Source organism: Canis aureus, chromosome 22 (genome assembly GCF_053574225.1).
Source record: "Canis aureus isolate CA01 chromosome 22, VMU_Caureus_v.1.0, whole genome shotgun sequence".
NCBI classification, from domain to species: Eukaryota; Metazoa; Chordata; class Mammalia; order Carnivora; family Canidae; genus Canis; species Canis aureus.
Window position 1 is genome coordinate 17,041,964 of NC_135632.1, and position 21,190 is coordinate 17,063,153.

Here is a 21,190-nt window from a genome sequence, read left to right on the forward strand (position 1 = left end):
TTTTGTCTTAGTGCTCCTTTTGTCTTTGGTTTTCACTTTCTTCCTGGAGCTCAATGCAGGTAGTGAAGCCTATTGGACATCAAGGATCTTTACTGTATCAGTAGCAGCACCTAATAACCCAACATAGCCATTTTTCCCTTTGATCAGTGTTTCCTGGATTAGCTCTAGATAATAGATGGATCGTATTTAGAGGTGTGATATAGGAAATTACCTAGACTCATTCACTGAGGGAATGGTTCTCATCATGGGAGATACAGAGGAACTCGAGGGTTTTGAAGAAATAGCAGATTCACTTCTGGTTTGTGTTCTTTCCAGGAGAAAGAGAGAGGTACTGCTAGTATTATTTAAGCTATCTTTATTTCTGAGCCCAAATACCTGAATTTGCATAAATTGAAGTGTATGATGCAATTCCACTAGGTAGTTACAGGCTAACGAACTTACCCCATCATAGCTCTTTGGTGAATCTCACTGAGGGTGGATACCATACGCCCTAACTTTTCAGTGAATTGCAAATGAGATCATTAGGGGATAAGACAAATGGAATATATCTGATCCGTGGAAAACATTCTAATGCTGCATTAAAATATTAAGAGCTCTATTCACAATGATCTTGACTGTTGGAAGATGTGGCTACATTTCTGGTGTTTCTGCCTACTTTCCTAATGCTGAAAGCAAAATTTATGTTCCTCCTTATCCAGGCAATGTGCCTGGTGGCAATGTGCGTTTGCATTTCTCCTTGGCATCCCATGAATGCTCTCTTACCACTGCCATTGGCCCCAGCTTCTCATGGGAACATATCTTTCCATTCCAAGGGTGTAAGTGCTGCAGACACCTGCAGAATGATCGTTATATTGTGTCATTGATTGTTCACTTGTTTGACCATGTGGCTATAGGTGCTAAGATATTTGGCTAGGTCCCTGCTCCTTTTGCTGCAAATGGAATTTACAGTGCATCCAATCTTCCTGTTTTTTTTTTTTTTTAAGCAGGCAAAATAATTTTATAAAGCCCCTTTGAAGAGAACTCACCCTGGAGATGTTTGTGAGGACAATGTTTTTATTGTATTATAATAAACTTAAGCAACTTTAGGGTAGGGATGGTGTCTTTTTTTATCTAGCTCTAGAACTCTTCATAATTCCAAATATATAAAAGATCATCAGGAAATGTTTGTTGAATTTAATTGCAATGTCTACATCATAGACTTGGAGCTTGGGTTTTAACATAGATTCCATTAAGTGTTGAAATTGTATGAAAAAGTATATGTGTATGTACTTTTTTTTTGCCCTTGAGAGATCCAAGATCCTGCTTTAACCTGGGAATACTGGTGACTGATGTGAATCTTTCTCTCATATTCTCCAGGTAAAGGAGATAGCAGTGGTGGAGAGAATGGAAGGAGAATTTGAGACAGATGATTGAACAGAGCCTGTAGAAGAGTCAAAGCTGAGAGATGCTGAGAGAAAATAGGCATATGAAGAAATATGAGGGAAATTCTTGCCAAATATGTCAATATGTTACCCTGTCACATCATGCATAGATGAGGTCAATTTTCAGAGGCTCTGGGAAAGGCTCTGTCTCACCACCTTTAAAAATGTAGCTTTGGATGTGATGTGATGATCACTGGGTGTTATACACAACTGATGAATTACTGAAATTTAAAAAAGGAAAAATAAAATAAAATTGCCCTCCTGTCAAAAAAACGTAGCTTTGGGGGGCACCTGGGTGGCTCAGTCAGTTGAGCGTCTGTGGACTCTTGATTTCCACTCAGGTCATGATCTCAGAATCATGAGATCAAGCCCTGATTCAAGTTCTGCACGAGCAGGGAACCTGCTTAGGATTCTCTCTCTCCCTCTACCTCTCCCCAAACCTCCCTCTACCCATCCCCACTCACACGCACACGCACACTCTCTGTCTAAAAAAAATTAAAATGGAAGAAAGAAAGAAAGAAAGAAAGAAAGAAAGAAGAAAGAAAAAGAAAGAAAGGAAGAAAGAAGAAAGAAAAAGAAAGAAAGAAAGAAAGAAAGAAAGAAAGAAAGAAAGAAAGAAAGAAAGAAAGAAAGAAAGAGAAAGAAAGGTAGGTTGGCTTTGGTTGCTTTGGTGTTACTGTCTATATAGGTTTCAGGTAATAGCGAGCTAGGTTATTCAGATCAGCACTCTTACTGAGAACACAAACAAAAAATACTGCTCAAATGGATTTAAACAAACACTACAACCTTAAAATAGCTAAAGACCTGAAAACACAATAAGGTATTTTCATGTCAATATCTGTTCAATAGCATCCAGGCCAATATCTGGATGTTACCAAACAGTGAGAAGACTACTGGATAATCAAAACCCCTAAGAGTGTCTGCCAACACTGCTGTGGCCACTAGGGACTGGATGGATACCAGGTAAGACCTAGGGCCCTGCAGCAACTGGAGAGTATTGTAGGACAACTACCCCAAATTAATACATATGCAGATTAAGCATAAACCACATCTCAATCTGCTTCCCCTGCCCCTCAACCTCAGGAGGCTGCAGAAAAGCTTGCCTTGGCAATTAATAAGACAGGAGAATTTAAAAAGAAAAGGAACAAAAAGTCTTCGAGAAGTTATGGCCACAGACCACCCTCCTGTGGGTTTGTACAGTGTGGATACTCAGCCTGGATAAGCCAGAGACTCTGAAGCCATGAATTTTGTGTGAAGAGATCTCAGTTGTTATTGCTCCCAGGTGCCTGGTGAAACCAATATAAAGGTTCTAGGGGTGGAGGAGAGGCATATCCAAACTAGACTTCAGAGTACCCCCATAAATAATTTAGGATAGTGACCAGGTAATTCTCCAATCAAAGGTAACCAAGCAACTAAGGAATAAGAAACAGCAAAACAAAAGAGAAGAAATAGACAATACAGAATTCAGCTGTTAGACTCAGGTTTAAAAACAATTATACCTATATGTTTCTGGAAATAAATAACAACCTTGAAATTAACTATAAGGAGGCAATAAAAAGTGACACCCCATATCTGAAAAAGAACCAAACTAAAAAAGATAGTAATTGAAATGAAAAACTCAATGATCACATTTGAAACATATTGACAATATAAGGGAGAAATAATGAACTGGAAGGTCAAGCAGAAGACCTTATATGGAAGGCAGTACTGAAAGAATGAAAAAGAAATCCATAAAAGCATATAGCAGACGTGGAGAATATGGTACAAAGTTCGAATGCTGCCATGCCAGGAACAGATGAAAGAGAAACTAGCATAGAAATTGAGAATTTCTCAGAACTGAGGAGAGATGCCTATTCACAGATTTAAGAAACTCAATGGATTCCAAGCAGAATAGAACAAAACCCATGCCTAGACAACTCATAATGAAACTGCAGAAAACCAAGACATAGAGAAAATCTGAAAGCAACCAGAGAAAGAAGTTATCTTCAAAAGAGCAACTGAAAAAAAAAAAAAAAAAAAGAGCAACTGATAATGGACTTTTCTTAAACAGCATATCAGAAAAGGGTAGATTGATCCAGTTTTGATGTGCTCAAGGAAAATTAGTGCTACTTGGAATTCAACCACCATTCAAAAGTGAATTTGATCCCTTTTCTTAGCCTATGGTCTCTTCTAAAATCCTGGACACTCTGGGAGGGGCATGAAAACCTGTGTTGATCCATTGCACTTTAAAGTGAAGGACTAGGAGAGAAGTTTGTCAGACTGGTGTTTGAGAAAGTTACAGAACAAGGTCTGTAGTGGCCCACAGACTTGATGGAAAAGCAAGAAGGGGTACCTGAGAGGTTGAAAACAGCTATCAAAGATCAACCAAGCTTGCCTTATAATTTGCCCTACCATGAATTTAGCTTGTTGGTGGAAAACCACTCTTTCTCCTTTCAGTGATTCCTCATTTACTGATGCATCAAGGACCAGTTCTTTACCTTATCCTTACCTTACAGGCAGGATTGATACTTAAAATATGTGACAGGACTCAAAAGCACTGGTGCTCATCAAACAGAAAAGATTCCCAATATCAGACCAGGTGGTGGCTGTTGCACAAGACCAGGGTTCTGGTGCCCCTTGTGGTACAAGTTGTTACCCCTTAAGTGGCTAGAACATGGAGAAGCCCAAAGGAGGGGCCTGATGAGCTATGGCAGTGGAAACATTCAAAGTAGCAGCTATCTAGCAACTGTACTTTAACACACGTATTGGGAGTACTAATACGTACCAGCTGAATACAAGCCCTGCTTACACCCCTTCCACTGGGCTACCATAAGCAGACCTTCCTCCCTCTTGATCCCTGCCTCATCTTACCCCCTTGCACAATTTATTTAAAAAAAAAAACCTTTATTTTGAGAGAGAGAGACAGAGAGCATGAGCAGGAGGAGGGACAGAGGGACAAGCAGACTCCCCACTGAGGGAGCCTGATGCAGGGAGCCTGATGCAGGGTTCAATCCCAGGAACCTGGGATTATGGCCTGAGCAGACATCAGATGCTTAACCGACTGAGCCACCAAGCCCACCCTCCTCGCACGTTTAAATCTTCCAACACAGCTGCTGCTTGTCTAGTTCTATCAGGAATACATCTTAACAAAAAATCTATAGTATAACTTCCTTTGGCAAAGCCTGGTTCTTACGTTCCTTGGAACACTCAAACAGGAATTTCATATTCTCTTTTGGCAAACTGTTCATTCCTGATATAACTATATCATTTTGTTGCACCTTAAATGGGCTTTATAAAATGAAAATCCAGGCTTATGCAGAAAATAAGAGGTATTTCTTTGCTTTATAGTCAGATTCAAAATAAGTTTCCCTTAAATGACAAGCTCCTTTGCTATATATTTGCATACAAATCTTATTACACGGTATGTTTATAACAGAAAAAAGTTAGAAAATATAAACCACCTGTAATATATATGTATGTGTGCAAATAAAATGTATATATGATCCAATTAGCTAACATTCACTTTATATATAAACTTTTTCAAGATAAAGTTATATCTGCATTCTTTGCCAGTGTAAGATATGCCAAGGCATAGCCATATTTAAGCAAAAGAAAAAATTTCTTCTTCCTAGCAACAGTACCTTTATTTGGATTTTAGTGATGGATCAAGCACTATCAATGTGAAGTTGTTTTGACATCAAATGAAAAGTCCTGTAGTAGTGCAGCTCAATATGATTTGGATTATCATCTTCAGGTACAAAAGCATATCAGGAGCTCAGAGCCCAAGGACTTCATTTTTTAAAACTTGGGCTTGAACTACATTTGAATTCAAATTCAGTAATGCCCTTAGATCAACTTGAGCTGACAAATTCTTTAGAAGAAAGTGGAATAAGGCAATTTGATGGAAATTATACTGTGCAGTGCCTTGTCACTCCAGATATTTCACTTTTACATTAAATTTTTTTCAATTAATTTAAAGGTAACTGCTACATGCCAGATATCCAGGCTATTTGTCATTATTATTCATTTATTTATATGCAGCACTGTCACTTACAAGGACATAATTCTTAAGGAAACATAATTGCACTAAACCTATCAACGTGCTTATGTAAAACTTTGTAAAATCTTTTCTCTGGAAAGAAAGTTAAGCATCGGTTGTCAGAAAATGTTCACCAAGGACCTCTGCATACAATGTACACTTGGGCTTCTGCCCCTGGTCCCCTCACATGCATCAGGTTCCTTGCCCTAAGCCCTAGGACCCTCAGGTTTGTGCAGTATTGTTTAAAGGATAATGAACTTTCACCCAAAATTTGCTGATCAAAGATGGCTTCCAGAGAAAAAGAGCGATGCATGCTGTGAAATATGTGGGTAGAACTGCAGCATTGACATACGAAGTGAAAACAAAAGTCTACTAATACATGCTACATCCCTTTGCCCTCTTTATTTGACAAGCACACAGAATCACACTCAAAAGTTGAAAGAAACTTGGGGTAGGAAGGGATTTCAGAGTCATCTTGTCCAACATTTTTTTTGCAGGTAATGTAACTGAGACCAGGAAAAGTCACCCCACAAGACAACCCTGAGACAGAGAAGTCCCCAGAGCCTGTTAGTCAAGACCTAACATGGTGGTCTTAGCACTCCACCTGTGAAGAGTGGGGTATGGAATGCTCTGGCATGTGGAACACTATGGAGTTTACTAAATGACAAATTCCCAGAATTCTACTACTATACTTTCAATGTCTAGCAATTCCAATCTGTGCCATCACTTCCTCTAGTCTGTTCAAAGCTCACTTTAAACCCTGCCTCCTCTAAAAATTTGTATTAAACATGAAGTTAATGCAGTCTTTTAAATGGCAAAATTTATACCCATACCAAAAACGGGACTAAAAATTTAGATTTTTATGCCTTCAGGTAAACAAAAGTGAACATTCTCTCATCCTAAGCCCCACATCACATGTAATAAATTTATTTTAACAACTTTTAAATTCTTAGAAGGTAATCAGATGAAATGCACAGCACACTGTAGTTAATCAAATGCTTTCGCAATCAAAGCTTTCGCCTCTAGTGTCAGCATCCAAAAGCTTCATTCTTGGAAGACAGCTCAGTGGTTCTTCAACTCAATTTAGTCTGCTCATGGTTGGTATGTGATTATGTGGTCAAAACTCTCCTTATTCATTTCATGTAGAAATCTAGCTGATAACCTTAACATTTCCTCTAATAGGGAAAGTTACTGACATGAAATGATGAATCAGTAATGGAGCATGAAGATTACCCTACTTAACATTCTTCAATGGTTCCCTAGAGCCTTCTTGATAAAGTCCAGACTCCTTAAATTGGCAATCATGGACCTGCAAGATCTGAGCTTCACCTATCTTTCTACTCCCATTCTCAGTCCTCCCCCTTCTTACTACCTGCCCCAGACATACTAAACCACTTTTAGTTCTCTGGAAAAATCAAAGTTCTCTCTCTTCCCTTCATTTAAAATGCTCTGCATGTGTCTTTTTGACATTTGTCTGGCTAGTTCCTTCTCACACTTCAAAGGTCTGTTTACTTGCATACACCCATTTAGAGTGTTATTATGAAGTAATGTCAACTACACCCTAAATACAGAAACAATCGATTCACTTTCAGCGAGACATCAACATTTGCCTTTCCATACTACTCTTTCGATAAAATAGATTATTCTTACTTCCACTTCCTTATCATCCAATCATTTCTTAATCCCTTGCAAACCTGCTTCCCTTAGCATTACTTAACTGAAAACACTTTTTTGAAGGCTGCTAGTGTCCTCATAATCATTTAATTCATTGGCAAGAGGTTTTTTTCCAAATACTAAACCTCTTTAAGTTTTCTAAAGCCATCTAAACTGCTGTTCACTTTATTAGTCTCCTCTTTTCCTTTTAGGCATACAGTTTTCCTAGATGTCTTATTCTGTTTCTTCTCTGTGTCATTTACTAGCTCCATTTCTCCTCTAATTAAAGGTGTTCCTCTAGGTTCATTAGATTCAAAACATTAGCACTAGGATGCCTCCCAACCCCTTAACTCATAACAAATGCAAATCATTTGTGTATCTTGTTCATTATAGCTTCTTAGTGAAAAAAAGGAAGAAAAAACAGTCCAGTAAAAAAAAAAAAAAAAAAAAAGCATTTGTTTTGGAGATAAACTTGGATTCACATCCCAAGTCTGTCATTCATTCTTGAGCACTGGGGCATGGAGATTACTTAAGCAATTGGACCTCAGTTTCTCATCTATAAATTGGAGAAAATAATGTCTTTTAGTGTGGCTGTAGGAATTGCAGTAAGCAAAGTGCATATTCCAATGCTAGGTACACGATGGGCGCTCAAAATATATTCATAATTAATGTAATTTCCACACTTCCCTTAAACTTGTGCAGTATTTCACTGTCCCAATCCATTTCCTCATACACCTTAACAAAAGGTAAACCTTACAGAGTGCAGATATGAACAGGGTTTTTTTCTGGCCAGATGGTTCCAAATTGCTTACTAAATCAAAGCCCAATGCCTCCCTACTTAAGAATATTCATGTTCTAGCTCCATCCTTCCTCTCTAGCCTTCTCCCTCAATGCCCTTCTAAACATGCAAACTGGACTTTTTTGTGGTTCTCAAACATGTCACATACTCTTTACCTTAAAGTCCTGCTCAAGTTATGCCTCCTTTAGGAAACTGATACCCCTGGCTGAAAACTTTATTCTCATTGTACTTGATTAGTACAGGGTACTCCTATTCGGTATGATCTCCCTTTGAAGAGACAAACTAGGTTATGATTCATTTGCCTACTCACGACTTTGCTAAGTGATCTCACACACACAGAGGGGAGGAAGGAGGGAGAGAGATAGAGAGAGAGGGAGGCAGGCTTATTTATTTTTTAAAATATCAACTAGACTTTTCCTCAAGGAATTATTTTCATTTCCTCAATTGTTTATGAAGGGGTGGGAATCGAATAGGGAGAACAAGGTGTATACAGAGTACTGAAGGAGGCATTGCTGGCTGAACTACCATTTGGAATTCTCCCCCACAGCAGAAAAAAGGCAGGGTTGAAACAGTCATCCTAGAAACTGACCAGGTAAGACTTTAAGATCTGTTGATCAATTGCAATCAACCTCTTGGGAAACCCCTTACCAATTTGCTAGGCTTGTCCATATTTCTTTTCTTCCCCAGAGCTATTTTCCTAACCTTCCAGGCTCCTCTAAACTACAGAGTAAACAAAAGATTTTAAACCTGCAGTTGAAAACATAGAATATACACATATATATTTAATGTTATTTTATGCATTAGTTCATATGTGACAATTTTCTTTAAAATGTAATTTCTTTCAACCAAATCCAAGACTAAATTTTTATAGGTATAATTTTCAGGCAGCACCTGGTATAGTGCTTTGGGTATAGTACAAATTCAGTATATAATGGTTGAAAGAAAAATGAATTTATAGTATACAACAACTGCAGTGGGAAAAATGAGAAAAGATATAGTCAAAGTGAGTATGACACTTGGGGGCTCAACCCTCATCAATATCAGCTCAATAGGTCCTGGGTGCCTACTGGTATATAAGGATTTAAGTATCCCCCAACCGAGTGCCTTGAGAATAGAGATGATGTCATTTTATTTTGCATTACTTGGTAATGTACCAAGTCTGAAGATACTTTCCTCAACTGCGAGAGTACCCAGGAATCAGAAATATTGGTAGTTCCATGATTCAAACAAATTAGGTATGCCCTATATTTGTAAAATTTACAACTAAATCCTGTGATCCTCAATCACTCCACGGAGTAAGCAAAGTATTCAATTATTAGTCTCAATTTACATTTTTAAAAAGATTTTGTTTATTTATTCATGAGAGACAGAGAGAGAGAGAGAGAGAGAGAGAGAGACACGCAGAGACACAGGAAGAGGGAGAAGCAGGCTCCCCATGGGGAACCTGATGTGAGACTGGATCCCAGGACCCAGGGATCACGCCCTGAGCCCAAGGCAAATGCTCAACCACTGAGCCACCCAGGCGTCCCTCAATATACACTTCATAAGATAAAACTGCTGGCCTCAAAATCCAGTTCCAGGTCTGCTCTTCTACTATTAAATACCACAGAAACACAGAATAGTAGAAATGGAAAGATCTTTAGAAATCACCCAACCTCATTTTTTTTAAATATGAGGAACATGGGGATCCCTGGGTGGCTCGGCGGTTTGGCGCCTGCCTTCTGCCCAGGGTGTGATCCTGGAGTCCCGGGATCCAGTCCCGCGTCAGGCTCCTTGCATGGAGCCTGCTTCTCCAACTGAGCCACCCAGGTGCCCCCAGGGCCCTTCTTTGAGCCTTCGTTTTCTTATTAGCATCATAGAGAGAATTCAGATTTGATGTGGGGATTTGAAACTAGTTTGGCACAGAGCCAAAGATCCATAAATATTTGTTAAGTAAGTGAACGAGACCGGCGATGCTCAGTAAGTGATCACTTGGCGGGGTAGTCCTCATCTCCCGCGGCGGGCGGGGCTCCAGGCTGAAGGCTCTCGGCCTCCTTCCAACTCACAGGCCTGAAGCCCGAGCCGGGCCAGTTCTTCCCTGCCTCCCTCGGTGCTCCGGTGCTCCACAGCCTTCGCTCCGCAGCCTCCACAGCTCGGGTGCTCCAGGCCTCGCACAGAGCTCGCTGGGCCTCGTTCTCTAGCCCATGCGAGTACTGAGGCCTCGGAGCCTTGCTTCACCTCCCCTCATCCCTCCTCCCTGCATCTCTCCTCTCTCCATCATCCCTCCCCTCCTCGTCATCCCTCCCCTCCCCATCCTCCCTATCATCCCTCCCCTCCCCATCCTCCCTATCATCCCTCCCCTCCCCATCCTCCCTATCATCCCTCCCCTCCTCGTCATCCCTCCCCTCCCCATCATCCCTCCCCTCCCCATCCTCCCTCCCCTCCCCATCCTCCCTCTTCTCCCCCCATCCCTCCTCTCCCCATCCCTCCCCCCACCCCGAGCCCGACCGCGCTCCTCAAGCCACAACTCCACCAAGGGGGCCCTCCCCCCACCGCCGTCGGCGTCCAAGGGGACCAAGCATTTCGTTTTTTCTCATCTTTTTTTCCTCCTTAGTTTTCCAGTTTTCTTCCACTTTCGGGAGCCGCAAGCCATTCCGCTCGGCGGTAAAGCCCACGCCCCACCTTCTTTAGCTGCCGGGGCGGGGAGAGGCGGGGAGGGGCGGGGGGGGCGGGGCAAGCTCCCGGCGGCTTAGATGGCCGCGTCGCCTAGGAAACTGGGGAGGGCGTCGGAATTCGGCGGGCCGTGTCGTGTCTGCGCAGGCGCCCCGGCCCCGGCCCCGGCCCCGCCCCGGCCCCGGCCTGCACTCTCGCGAGAACTGCCTCCCGGAAGTTCCACGTCAGTCAGTCGGCTGGGCTGCGGGTCGCTGGGTCTCTCGGGGTGTGTGTCGCCGGTGGCAAGCAAGTAAGGGCTCCCGGGCTCGCACCGACGGAGCGATGGTAGGTCCAGACCCTGCCGGAGGGAGCGGGGCCTGGTTGTGTGAGGCCCGCTCTTGGGCCTCTCCCCTGGGGGCCGCGGTAAGCAGCGGCCCGGGCTCCTGCTTGGGCCGCCCGCCGCCTCAGGCCTGGTGGGCTCCTGGTCCGGTTTGAGTTCTGTTGAGCGAGGCGGTGTGGAGAGGCGGTGCCTGGGCTTGGCCAGACCTAACTCATTCTGCTCTTAGAGCAGGGGCAGCCGATTTTACACTCCTGTTGGGCTTGTCCCTGCTCCCGCGGTGTGTGCTCCCCGCACGCTGCGGCCTTAGAGCAGAGAAGCTCCCCCTCTCAAATGAGGTGACATGTACGTGGAGTCAGAAGTGCAATTTCAGATGCTTTGGGAATCCCACATTAAGTTTCTAGGGGGCCAAGGAAGGGCTAGGATGCTGCTTCTAAAACTGACGTGCTTTTCTTTTTTTCAAAGATTTTATTTATTTATTCGTGAGAGACACAGGCAGAGGGAGAAGCAGGCTCCACGCAGGGAGCCCGACGTGGGACTCGATCCCGGGTCTCCAGGGTCACGCCCCGGGCCGAAGGCCGGTGCTAAACCGCTGGGCCACCCGGGCTGCCCTTGACGTTTTTTTCTGCATTTGCAAATATAGGGGCTGATAAGAATGGCAGTCGCGACAGGCAACACTTTTTTTTATTATCATTCTCACCTCCCTCCGCCTCCCCCAAATACCCTAAAGTTCTTTTGCTCGAGTGTTATAATAATAATTTTTTTAAAATACAATAGTATGAGAATATCCTTTATGAGGAAAAAATAATGTAAGAAAGTCAGTATTTTATGTTTAAACGTTTTCCCGCCCACTCCTTCTTTTTTACTTGTTAGGAAGCGTAGGTTCAAAGATTTTGGAGCTGGAAGACCTTCCGGGATGAGTAAGTCCCAAGTTCTGAATGTAGTCGTCTCAAACTTTTTAAGGCAGAGGTGGAATTAACAACCGAGGTTGAGTCCTTGGGGGAAACTGGTAAAAGTTATGGATACTTCTAGAAAAACGAGCAGAGAAGCACACAGTGTCGCAGGAACTTGGGTGGGTTCGCTCACAGGCACCACACCTTCCCTCCCATGAAGAAGTTCATGGGTAAGGATGTTGAGCTCCTCAGCAGGATCTAGGGTCTCTTAGTTGTACATCTCATGTTACCAGTGTTCTTTTCTGGTCTGGGATCTGTTGTGGTCTGAGTAATGGACATTTCGTAATGAAATGTCCTTCATTCTTTAATGCATTTAAGATTTTTTTGTGTAAGATACAAAACATGAATTTACTTACTCACTTCTTTACCACACAGTGTCTACTGTGTGTCTGTGCACTTTGCTAAACATTTGCTTCCTAATTCTTAACAGCTGGGAGAATGAGTTATAAATAATGTTTATAGAGTGATTTTGATAGGCCAGGCACTATTGTAACTGCTTAACTTTTTTTTTTTTTAAGATTTTATTTATTTATTCATGAGAGACACACACAGAGAGAGAGAGAGAGAGGCAGAAATACAGGCAGAGGGAGAAGCAGGCTCCATGCAGGGAGCCCAACGTGGGACTCGACCCCAGGACTCCAGGATCACACCCTGGCAGAAGGCAGGCGCCAAACCGCTGAGCCACCCAGGCATCCCATAACTGCTTAACTTTGAATTTAATTCTCATAACACTGGAACGTACATACAAATATTACCCCTCTTTTACTTATGTTGAATCTCAGAGAAGTTAGGTAACCTTGTCCAATATTGCATACTTAAAATGGGTGGTGGAACTGAAATTTGAATTCAGCATAATTCTGTAGACCTCAGTTACACCATCTGTCCTTAAACCCCCATATCCAAATATATAAGATGCTGTGGAGATAAAGACATGAGTAAGCAGTGACCCTGCCCTGAAGGAGCATCTACTCTATAAAGCAAAAAGAGACAATTATACAAATATGAGGAGTTAAAATTCACTTCTTTAAGATCCCTTAGGAAAAAAAAAAAAAAAAAGATCCCTTAGGAAAAGATAGTTCTGGCTAGGGTAATCCAAAAGATGATATTGGTGGCAGTGGCATTGAAGCTGAAACCTAAATGCCCCCAGCTTTTGGAAGATGAAGGAAGACATTTAGAATTAAGGGTACAATATAAATAATCTCACTCATAGTTGTATTCCAGAGGTGTCCTATACAATGTCTCATTCAAAGTAATCACACGTTGGGAGAAATATAGCAAAAGATCTTGGCTGTGCTTTTTAAAACTGGGATTTGTGAATTGAGGGTATTTGGAGCTACACTAGAATTGCTTAGTCTCCCAGCTCACCTTTCCATAGCATCACTTTTACTTAGTAATCATTAAACATCCATATGGTAAGTGATAGATTTTCTCATTTGCCAGAGGAAAAAAGATGAGATGTGTTGACCTTTTTGAAAGCTCCCACTGTGGTCCCTGGCACACAAAAGACACTTCATGTTTGTTCATGCTAAAGAGACCAGTTATAGGAGTTGAAATTTGTCATGCAAAATTAAGGATGAAGTAAAAGGCCCTGCTTCCCTGAATGGTCAAGGAATGTGACGATGATCGTTTGAAAGTAGGAAGTTTGAGGGGCTCCTGGGTGGCTCAGTTCATGATCCTGGGATTGAGCCCTGCATTGGGCTCTCTGCTCAATGGAGAGTGTGTTTCTTGTTTCTCCCTTTTCTTCTGCCTGCCCCTCTGCCTACTATGCTGTCTCTCTCTCTCTTTCTCTCTGTCAAATAAGTAAATGAAATCTTAAAAAAAAAAGAAAGAAAAGAAAAGAAAGTAAAGACTTTGGGATGGAGAGGAAGGCATGGCAGTAGAAATGTGGTTTTTTTTTTTTTTTTTTTTTTGATAATTATAGAGAAGAACCAAAGATCTTTGATCTTTTAAAGTCAAGAGACCTAGGTTATTGTTAAAAGCAGAGGAGGCATGTATAGCAGTAATAACAAGGTTGAAAGTAGTAAATGAATAAAAACCTTGTGAGATGTTTGCTTTGTCTCAGGATATTTTCTCTGCTGAAATTATCTAGTGAAGACAGTAAGTCTTCATTTTGTGTTGAAAAGTAACCTTAAATTTCTATTCCATTCATGATCATAATGGAAGATCACAAAAATAAAAGATCCAGTGGTAACTTGTCAAATAAACTTTTAAGTTGTATTTAAAACCTTTTCAAAGGGGAAACATAGTTTAAATCCATTTTACCCAGTCTCTGTCCAAGAGGAAATTAAGACTACTGAACTAAGGCATAATTTTTTATAATGAATTGGCTTTTCTCCAATTCATTGGTATGCTTGGGAGAATTGAGAAAATACTTATTCACGTCATTTTCTTGTCTGTTTAGATGAATCCAGGTTGAAAACTCCTCTTTTAAACGATTAGCATTGTCTGACTGGAGAGTTGTTTTTTTTTTTTTTAATTTTTAAAAAGATTTTATTTTTTTCATGAGAGATACAGAGAGAGAGGCATAGGCGGAGGGGGAAGTAGGCTTTGCTCTCCCTGGGGAGTCCGATGGGAAACTGGATCCTGGGACTCCGAGATCACTCCCTGATCCGAAGGCAGACGCTTAACCACTAAGCCACTCAGGCGTCCCTGGAGAGTATTTTAATTTTTGTTTAAAATTGTTCTAATTAAAGATGTCTGGATGGCTCAGTGGTTGAGCGTCTGCTTTGGCTCAGGGCATGATCCCAGAGTCCCAGGATTGAGTCCCACATCGGGCTCCCTGTATGGAGCTTTCTTCTCCCTCTCCTGCCTGTGTCTCTGCCTCTCTCTCTCTCCGTGTCTCTCATGAGTAAATAAAATCTTCTAAAAAATTAAAAAATAAAATTGTTCTGATTAGAATTAGGTTCTGATATTAGATTACTAAGTAACTAGTTAGATTCCAGTAAAGTTACATTAGGTTCCTGTAACTTAAATCCATTAAAATGCTGTAAACATTCCCTTTTGTCTACAAAGACCTTCATGGACATGGATATAACCTGTATTGATCACACATCACATTCACCTACCATTTACTAATATTATTGCCAAAATACTTTTCTCCAAAGAAATCAATTTTTTTATTGAGGTGTAATTGACATGATGTTATATTAATAATGATTTAGTATTTGTAAATATTGTGAAAGGATCACAACAGTAAGTCTAGTTAACATCTATCACCATACATCGTTACAGTAATTTTTTTCTTGCATAACTTATAAGATCTACTCTTAGCAACTTTCAAATATGCAACACAGTATTAACTATACATTATATCCCCCATGACTTAATTATTTTATTGCTGGAAGTTTGTACCCTTTGACCTCTTTAATCCATTTTGCCCAGCCCCTGCTCCTGACAACCACCAGTCTGTTTTCTGCATGTATGAGCTTGAGCTGTTTTAAGATTCTACACATAAGTGAGGTCATGCAGTATTTGTCTTTCTCCAACTTATTTCACTTAGCATAATACCATCAAGGTCCATTCATGTTGTCACAAGTAGTAAGTTCATTCTTTTTTATGTCTGAATAATATTCATGTATGTGTGAGTATTTTTGTGATCTTCCACAATGATCATGAATGGAATAGAAATTTAAGGTTACTTTTCAACACAAGATGAAGATTACTAAATAATTTCAGCAGAGATAATTTCCTGAGACAAAGCAAACACTTCACAAGGCTTTTTTTTATCTTTTTCCACTGTGTATATAATAATACATATGCAAATAATGTGTATTATATGCATATATATGTATATAAAACATGTACAATGAAATATTGTGTAAAATGTATAATATGTATAATATACATTTTCTTTATGCATACATCTATCAGTGGACCTTTAGGTTGTTTTGATGTCTTGGCTATTGTCAATAATGCTGCAGTGATCATGGAGGTGCATATATCTTTTCAAGTTGTTGCTTTTGTTTTTCTTCAGATAAATACCCAGAAGTGGAATTGCTAGATTATATGCTAGTTCTGTTTTTAATTTTGAGGGGAACCTTCACACTGTTTTCTATAGTGGCTGCACCAATTTACATTCCAAACAATAGTGCACAAGGGTTCCCTTTTCTCCACATCCTCACTTGTTACTTCCTGTATTTATTTATTTATTTATTCACAAGAGAGACACACACAGAGAGAGAGAGGGAGGCAGAGACAGGCAGAGGGAGAAGCAGGCTCCATGCAGGGAGCCTGACATGGGACTCGATCCTGGGTCCCCAGGATCATGCCCTGGGCTGAAGGCAGTGCTAAACTGCTGCGCCACCTGGGCTGCCCCCTGTCTTTTTAATAATAGCCATTCTAACAGGTGTGAGGTGATATCTCGTTGCGGTTTTGATTTGTGATGATTAGTGACATTGAACATTTTTCATCTATCTATTGGTCATCTGTAATCTTCTTTGAGAAAATGTCTGTTGAGAACTTCTGCCTATTTTTAAAATTGGATTAATTTCTTTTGCTATTGAGTTGTATGGGTTTTTTATATATTTTGAATATTATATATATATTTATATATTATACATTTTGAATATTAATTCCTTATCCAGATAGATGTTTTGCAGATATTTTCTCCCATTCAGTAGTTGCCTTTTCATTTTGTTGATAGTTTCCTTTTCTGTGCAGAAGCTTTTTATTTGATGTAGACCCACTTGGTAATTGTCTTTACTTTTGGTGTCAATTCCAAAAACTCATCAAGACCAGTGTCAGTGAGTTTATTGCCTATGTTTTCTTTTAGGAGTTTTATGGTTTCAGGTTTTACATTCAAGTCTTTAATCCATTTTGAATTAATTTTTGTATAATTAACTATGGTGTAAGATAGTGGTCCAGTTTCATTGTCTTTCTGTCTTTTCTTTTTCTTTTTTCTTTTTGTTTTAGAGAAGGAGAGGGGTGGAAAGAGGGGAAAAGGGAGAGAGAATCTTAAGCAGGCTCCACACCCAGTACAAAGCCCAAGAAAGAGCTTGATCGGACAACCATGAGATCATGACTTGAGCTAAAATCAAGAGTCAAGACACTTAACTGAGCTGCCCAGGCACCCCTCATTTGCATATCATTGTCCAGTTGCCCAACACCATTTATTGAAAAGACCATCTGCTCCTCACTGTATATTCTTGGCTCCTTTTTTGTAGGCTAACTGACCATATATGCATGGGTTTATTTCTGGGTTTTCTATTGTGTTTCATTGATCTGTGTGTTTTTATGCCAATACCATACTGTTTTGTTTGATATTATAGTTTAGGATTACTAAGACTTCATGAATAACACGTCTTCAGAATATTTTCTCATAGGGCACTAATGACACGGACAGAACATTGTGATTTAGAAGATATTTTTTATTTAGTGACTAGATACTCTATAAACCAAGGATTCTCAAAGTGTGATCTCTAGTCTCCTAGGAGTCCCCCATACTGTTCCAGGAAGTGCGCTGTGTCGATCATTTGCACTGTTGCTGTAAAAGTAATGGAATGTAAAACAACTGCTGGTGGAAGGTCACCAGGTTGTACTGATGATATATTCTTTATTACCACACAATTTTTTTTAAAGCCAGTCTCACTTAAGAATGTCATTTGTGAAGCAGGAAAAAATATTAGTTTTATTACATCTCGATACTTGAGTATACATCTTTTAAATATTCTATGTAATGACAGAAGTATGCACAAAATACTTTTGTTGCAAGCTTACATGAAACGGTAACAAACTATGTTTATTTAGCAGACATTTTCTAAAAACTGAAAGAAGCTATCTGGTGTCTGACAGTATTTGTTTTCGATAATAAAATTGGTGCTTTTAAGTGAAAATTAGGATTTTAGAAAACTTCTGTCATTGAACTAGATAGATTTCTAATACTTGAAGACTTAGCAGTTGAGGTAGCTGGTGATATTAATGAATATGACTTTTTGCCACCATGTAATGAAATGTGTCAAATTTTGGAAATTCTGCTTTAGTCAGTAAACCAAAATTTTCCAGATGACCAATGCATGATGTTACAAAAGATGGTGAGTGAAAGATCCATTCAAAATACATAATAGACCAATATGTAACAAAGTACAAAAAGTTCATTTATGTAGTTTCAGATTTTACATTGCAGCTAAACTTTAAAAAACTACCACTTGTCAAGTTTTGGTGTGTATGAAAGAATAATATTCACAGCTATTTGAAAAAAGTTATTAAAATATTTTTCTCTTTCCAACTACCTGTGAGGCCAAGTTTGTTGTTTTTTTTTTTTTTTTTTTATGTACATTAACTAGAAAAACATCACAACATATTGAAGGCCAAAGCAGATATGAGAAACCAGCTATCTCCTATTAAGACAGAATGTGAAAGAGTTTTGCAAAAAATGTGAAACAGAGGGGTGCCTGGGTGGCTCAGTCTATTGGGCATCTGCCTTTGGCTCAGGTCATGGTCCTGGGATCTAGCCCTACATCAGGCTCGTTGCTTCGTAGAGAGCCTGCTTTTCCCTCTCCCTCTGCCTGCTGCTCCCCTGCTTGTGCTCTCTCTTCTCTGTCAAATGAGTAAAATCTTTAAAAAAAAAAAAAAAAGTGTTGCCACTCTTCTCACTAAATTTCTTTTGAAAATTTACTTATTTTTCATAAAATATTATTTAAGTCCACGTATAATGGGCTTATTTTTGTTATTTGAAGATGAATTAATACATAAATATTTTAAAGTCATTTCAGTTTTAATGTTTCACATTATAAATATCAATAAATATAACCTACATAAGCAAAAGCTTTTTAGGAAATTTTTTTGAGTGGAAAGTGGTCCTGAGACCAAAAAGTTGGACAACCACTACTGTAAATTTAAATTTAAATACTCCTCTGGAGGGTATTATGCTGAGTGAAGTAAGTCAGTCGGAGAAGGACAAACATTATATGTTCTCATTCATGTGGGGAATATAAATAATAGTGAAAGGGAATATAAGGGAAGGGAGAAGAAATGTGTGGGAAATATCAGAAAGGGAGACAGAACGTAAAGACTGCGAACTCTGGGAAATGAACTAGGGGTGGTAGAAAGAGAGAAGGGCGGGGGGGTGGGAGTGAATGGGTGACGGGCATTGGGGGTTATTCTGTATGTTGGTAAATTGAACACCAATAAAAAATAAATTTAAAAAAATTAAATAAATAAATTTACATACTCCTATGTTTGTATGAGTGAAGTAGGTGCCTTAGGCTTGAAATTATGTCTACAGGTTAGCAAAGTAAAAACTGAATTGTTTTGTAGGCCTGTTAATGCATTGTTTTTTGTTAAGATCTCAAACATGTTTTATTTGGCGTAGCAATTTAATGTTATGAGGGTTTTTTATGTTGTTTCTCCTTAGCCTCTGCGACTTGATATAAAGAGAAAGTTAACTGCCCGATCGGATCGAGTTAAGAGTGTGGATTTGCATCCTACAGAGCCATGGATGTTGGCAAGTCTTTACAATGGCAGTGTGTGCGTTTGGAATCATGAAACACAGGTAGGACTTTTTAAGGACTTTTTAGAAACAATGTGTTAGACTGTGTTTATAATGAAAGAGAAGACACAGAGTCCGGTAGATATGCAGATTGCTTTCTTACTTGGTCCAAAACATTTTCAGTAAAGAGGAACTAACATTTATGGGGTTATAGCTTGTGGTGGGAGAAAACATTTGGGTCTTGCTATGTACAATAATTAAATGTTAAATTCTGATATAGGTAGTGTTACTCTTTCTTTGAAGTGAAGGAAACTGCCACCAATATAAGGTCACTTGCTCTAGATAAAGTATTTAATAGTACTTAATTTTTCATTCAGTGAATATTCTAATGGACTTAGGAATGGGATTTTTAATTTTATTTATTTTTTCCCAAGTGCTTGATAGGATGATATGTAGATAAGTTTCAACCAACCATACAAATTATAGAGTATGTCAGAGAAATATTTGTAGTCACCTTTTGATTATACATACAAGAATGTGCTTTCTACAGATTATCTGTCTTAAATGCTTGTTTTGTTCTTTTCACCTGAGTAATTTATCCTTCAAATTGGTTTATCTCATATTTTACGGTTTTTCTTGATGGTTCTTAATCTTTTTTCCTTCAAAATACAGAACGTATAGTCAACACTATTCCATACAGTTACATGTCTATTTACACAATCAATATCTTCAACATCAGGGTTAAGTTCTTAATATCCAGACAAAATTCACATTGAGTAATTTAAGATGGCAAAAATAGGCTTAGGGAACCAAGGTCAGGAATAAACCTAAAAACAACCTTACAGTCTTAGGTCACTATAATGGCACCGAATGCACACTACACCAGGACTGCATCAGTGACATTTTATACACATTAACTCTTTGTTCTCTGGTTTATGCCAGTGCTGATAACATTGTCTGACACATAAGGCAATTATTTTTTGAGCTAATGAATAATATTCCATTTATCACTGTTGGACTGTATCAGGATTTCTGACCTCTGCAGTTTCACATCTTCATCTTATGAATCCATTTGTCTTAATGCAGATAGTATGCATTAATATGCATGCTAACTCCTCTTTTTTTTTTTTTTTTTTTGGATCTACTTCTGCTTTCACAGGTTTAAAATCTTTGTGCTTTTATGCTTAACACATACGTTGATGCCTTCTCCAGCTCCCACCACACGGCCTAATTCTTCCTAGGGATCTCTTCTATCAACTCCATTTAGCCATTTCTCAGCACTACCATTTCACTATAGTATACTCTAAATCCCAGCTGTAGTTGCCTTACCTTTCTATGGGTTTTTCGTAACATAACTCTATTTTATCTGGTTTATCCACTTTGCCAGGTGTTTCTCTTTTGTTCCCTCCTGTGCCCTCTGGCAGGGCCATCTGCTTCTACTTTTATAATATATCTTGTTGGTGACTTCTAATTCTTTCTTTCCCTCAAGAATGGAGGTCCTGGGATGGACGGGGATTACCCTAGTCTAATTTTCCACTGTTTTTCCAACTGCATATCTGACAGCCAGACTTAGAGTAGATATTGAGTAAGTCTTTATTGAATCTTTGTTCTATTTTTGGTTCTCCCTCTTTTTTTCTCTCCATTTATCACCAACAGAAGTTACTTGCCATTCATGTATATTGAGAACAAAATTCTCAAAAAAGGCAAAAAGTTTTTGAAAGTAATTCAAATGTACTTGAATTTCAAATAAGTCTTCGAAGTGTGAGTTCAATGGTGAAAAATCAGTATGTTAGAATTTGAGGCCATTCTGCTAATTACATGATGTGGGCAAGCCTCTTAACCATGTTAAGGATCAGTTTACTTATTTAAAATGAAGATGGTATTGTTGCCTCCCTATATCATGAGATTGTCAAAAGGATTAAATCAAACTAGATAATATTAGGAGATCTATA

At 39.4% G+C, this 21,190-nt stretch overlaps 1 protein-coding gene across 2 annotated transcripts in view; it reads left to right on the forward strand.

The window, feature by feature from the left end:
- The window catches only part of COPB2 (coat protein complex I subunit beta 2), a 68,227-nt gene that overhangs the window by 27,355 nt on the left and 19,682 nt on the right, over window positions 1-21,190 (forward strand). Inside the window, exons 1-2 of one of the 2 annotated variants that reach the window (XM_077864955.1) lie at window positions 10,707-10,867; window positions 19,164-19,301. In XM_077864955.1, coding sequence (XP_077721081.1) covers window positions 10,865-10,867; window positions 19,164-19,301 — 141 coding nt within the window. In that variant the 5' untranslated portion in view covers window positions 10,707-10,864. Of the gene's footprint in view, window positions 1-10,706; window positions 10,868-19,163; window positions 19,302-21,190 lie in introns of those variants that run through there. The other variant, XM_077864956.1, reaches the window with a different exon arrangement.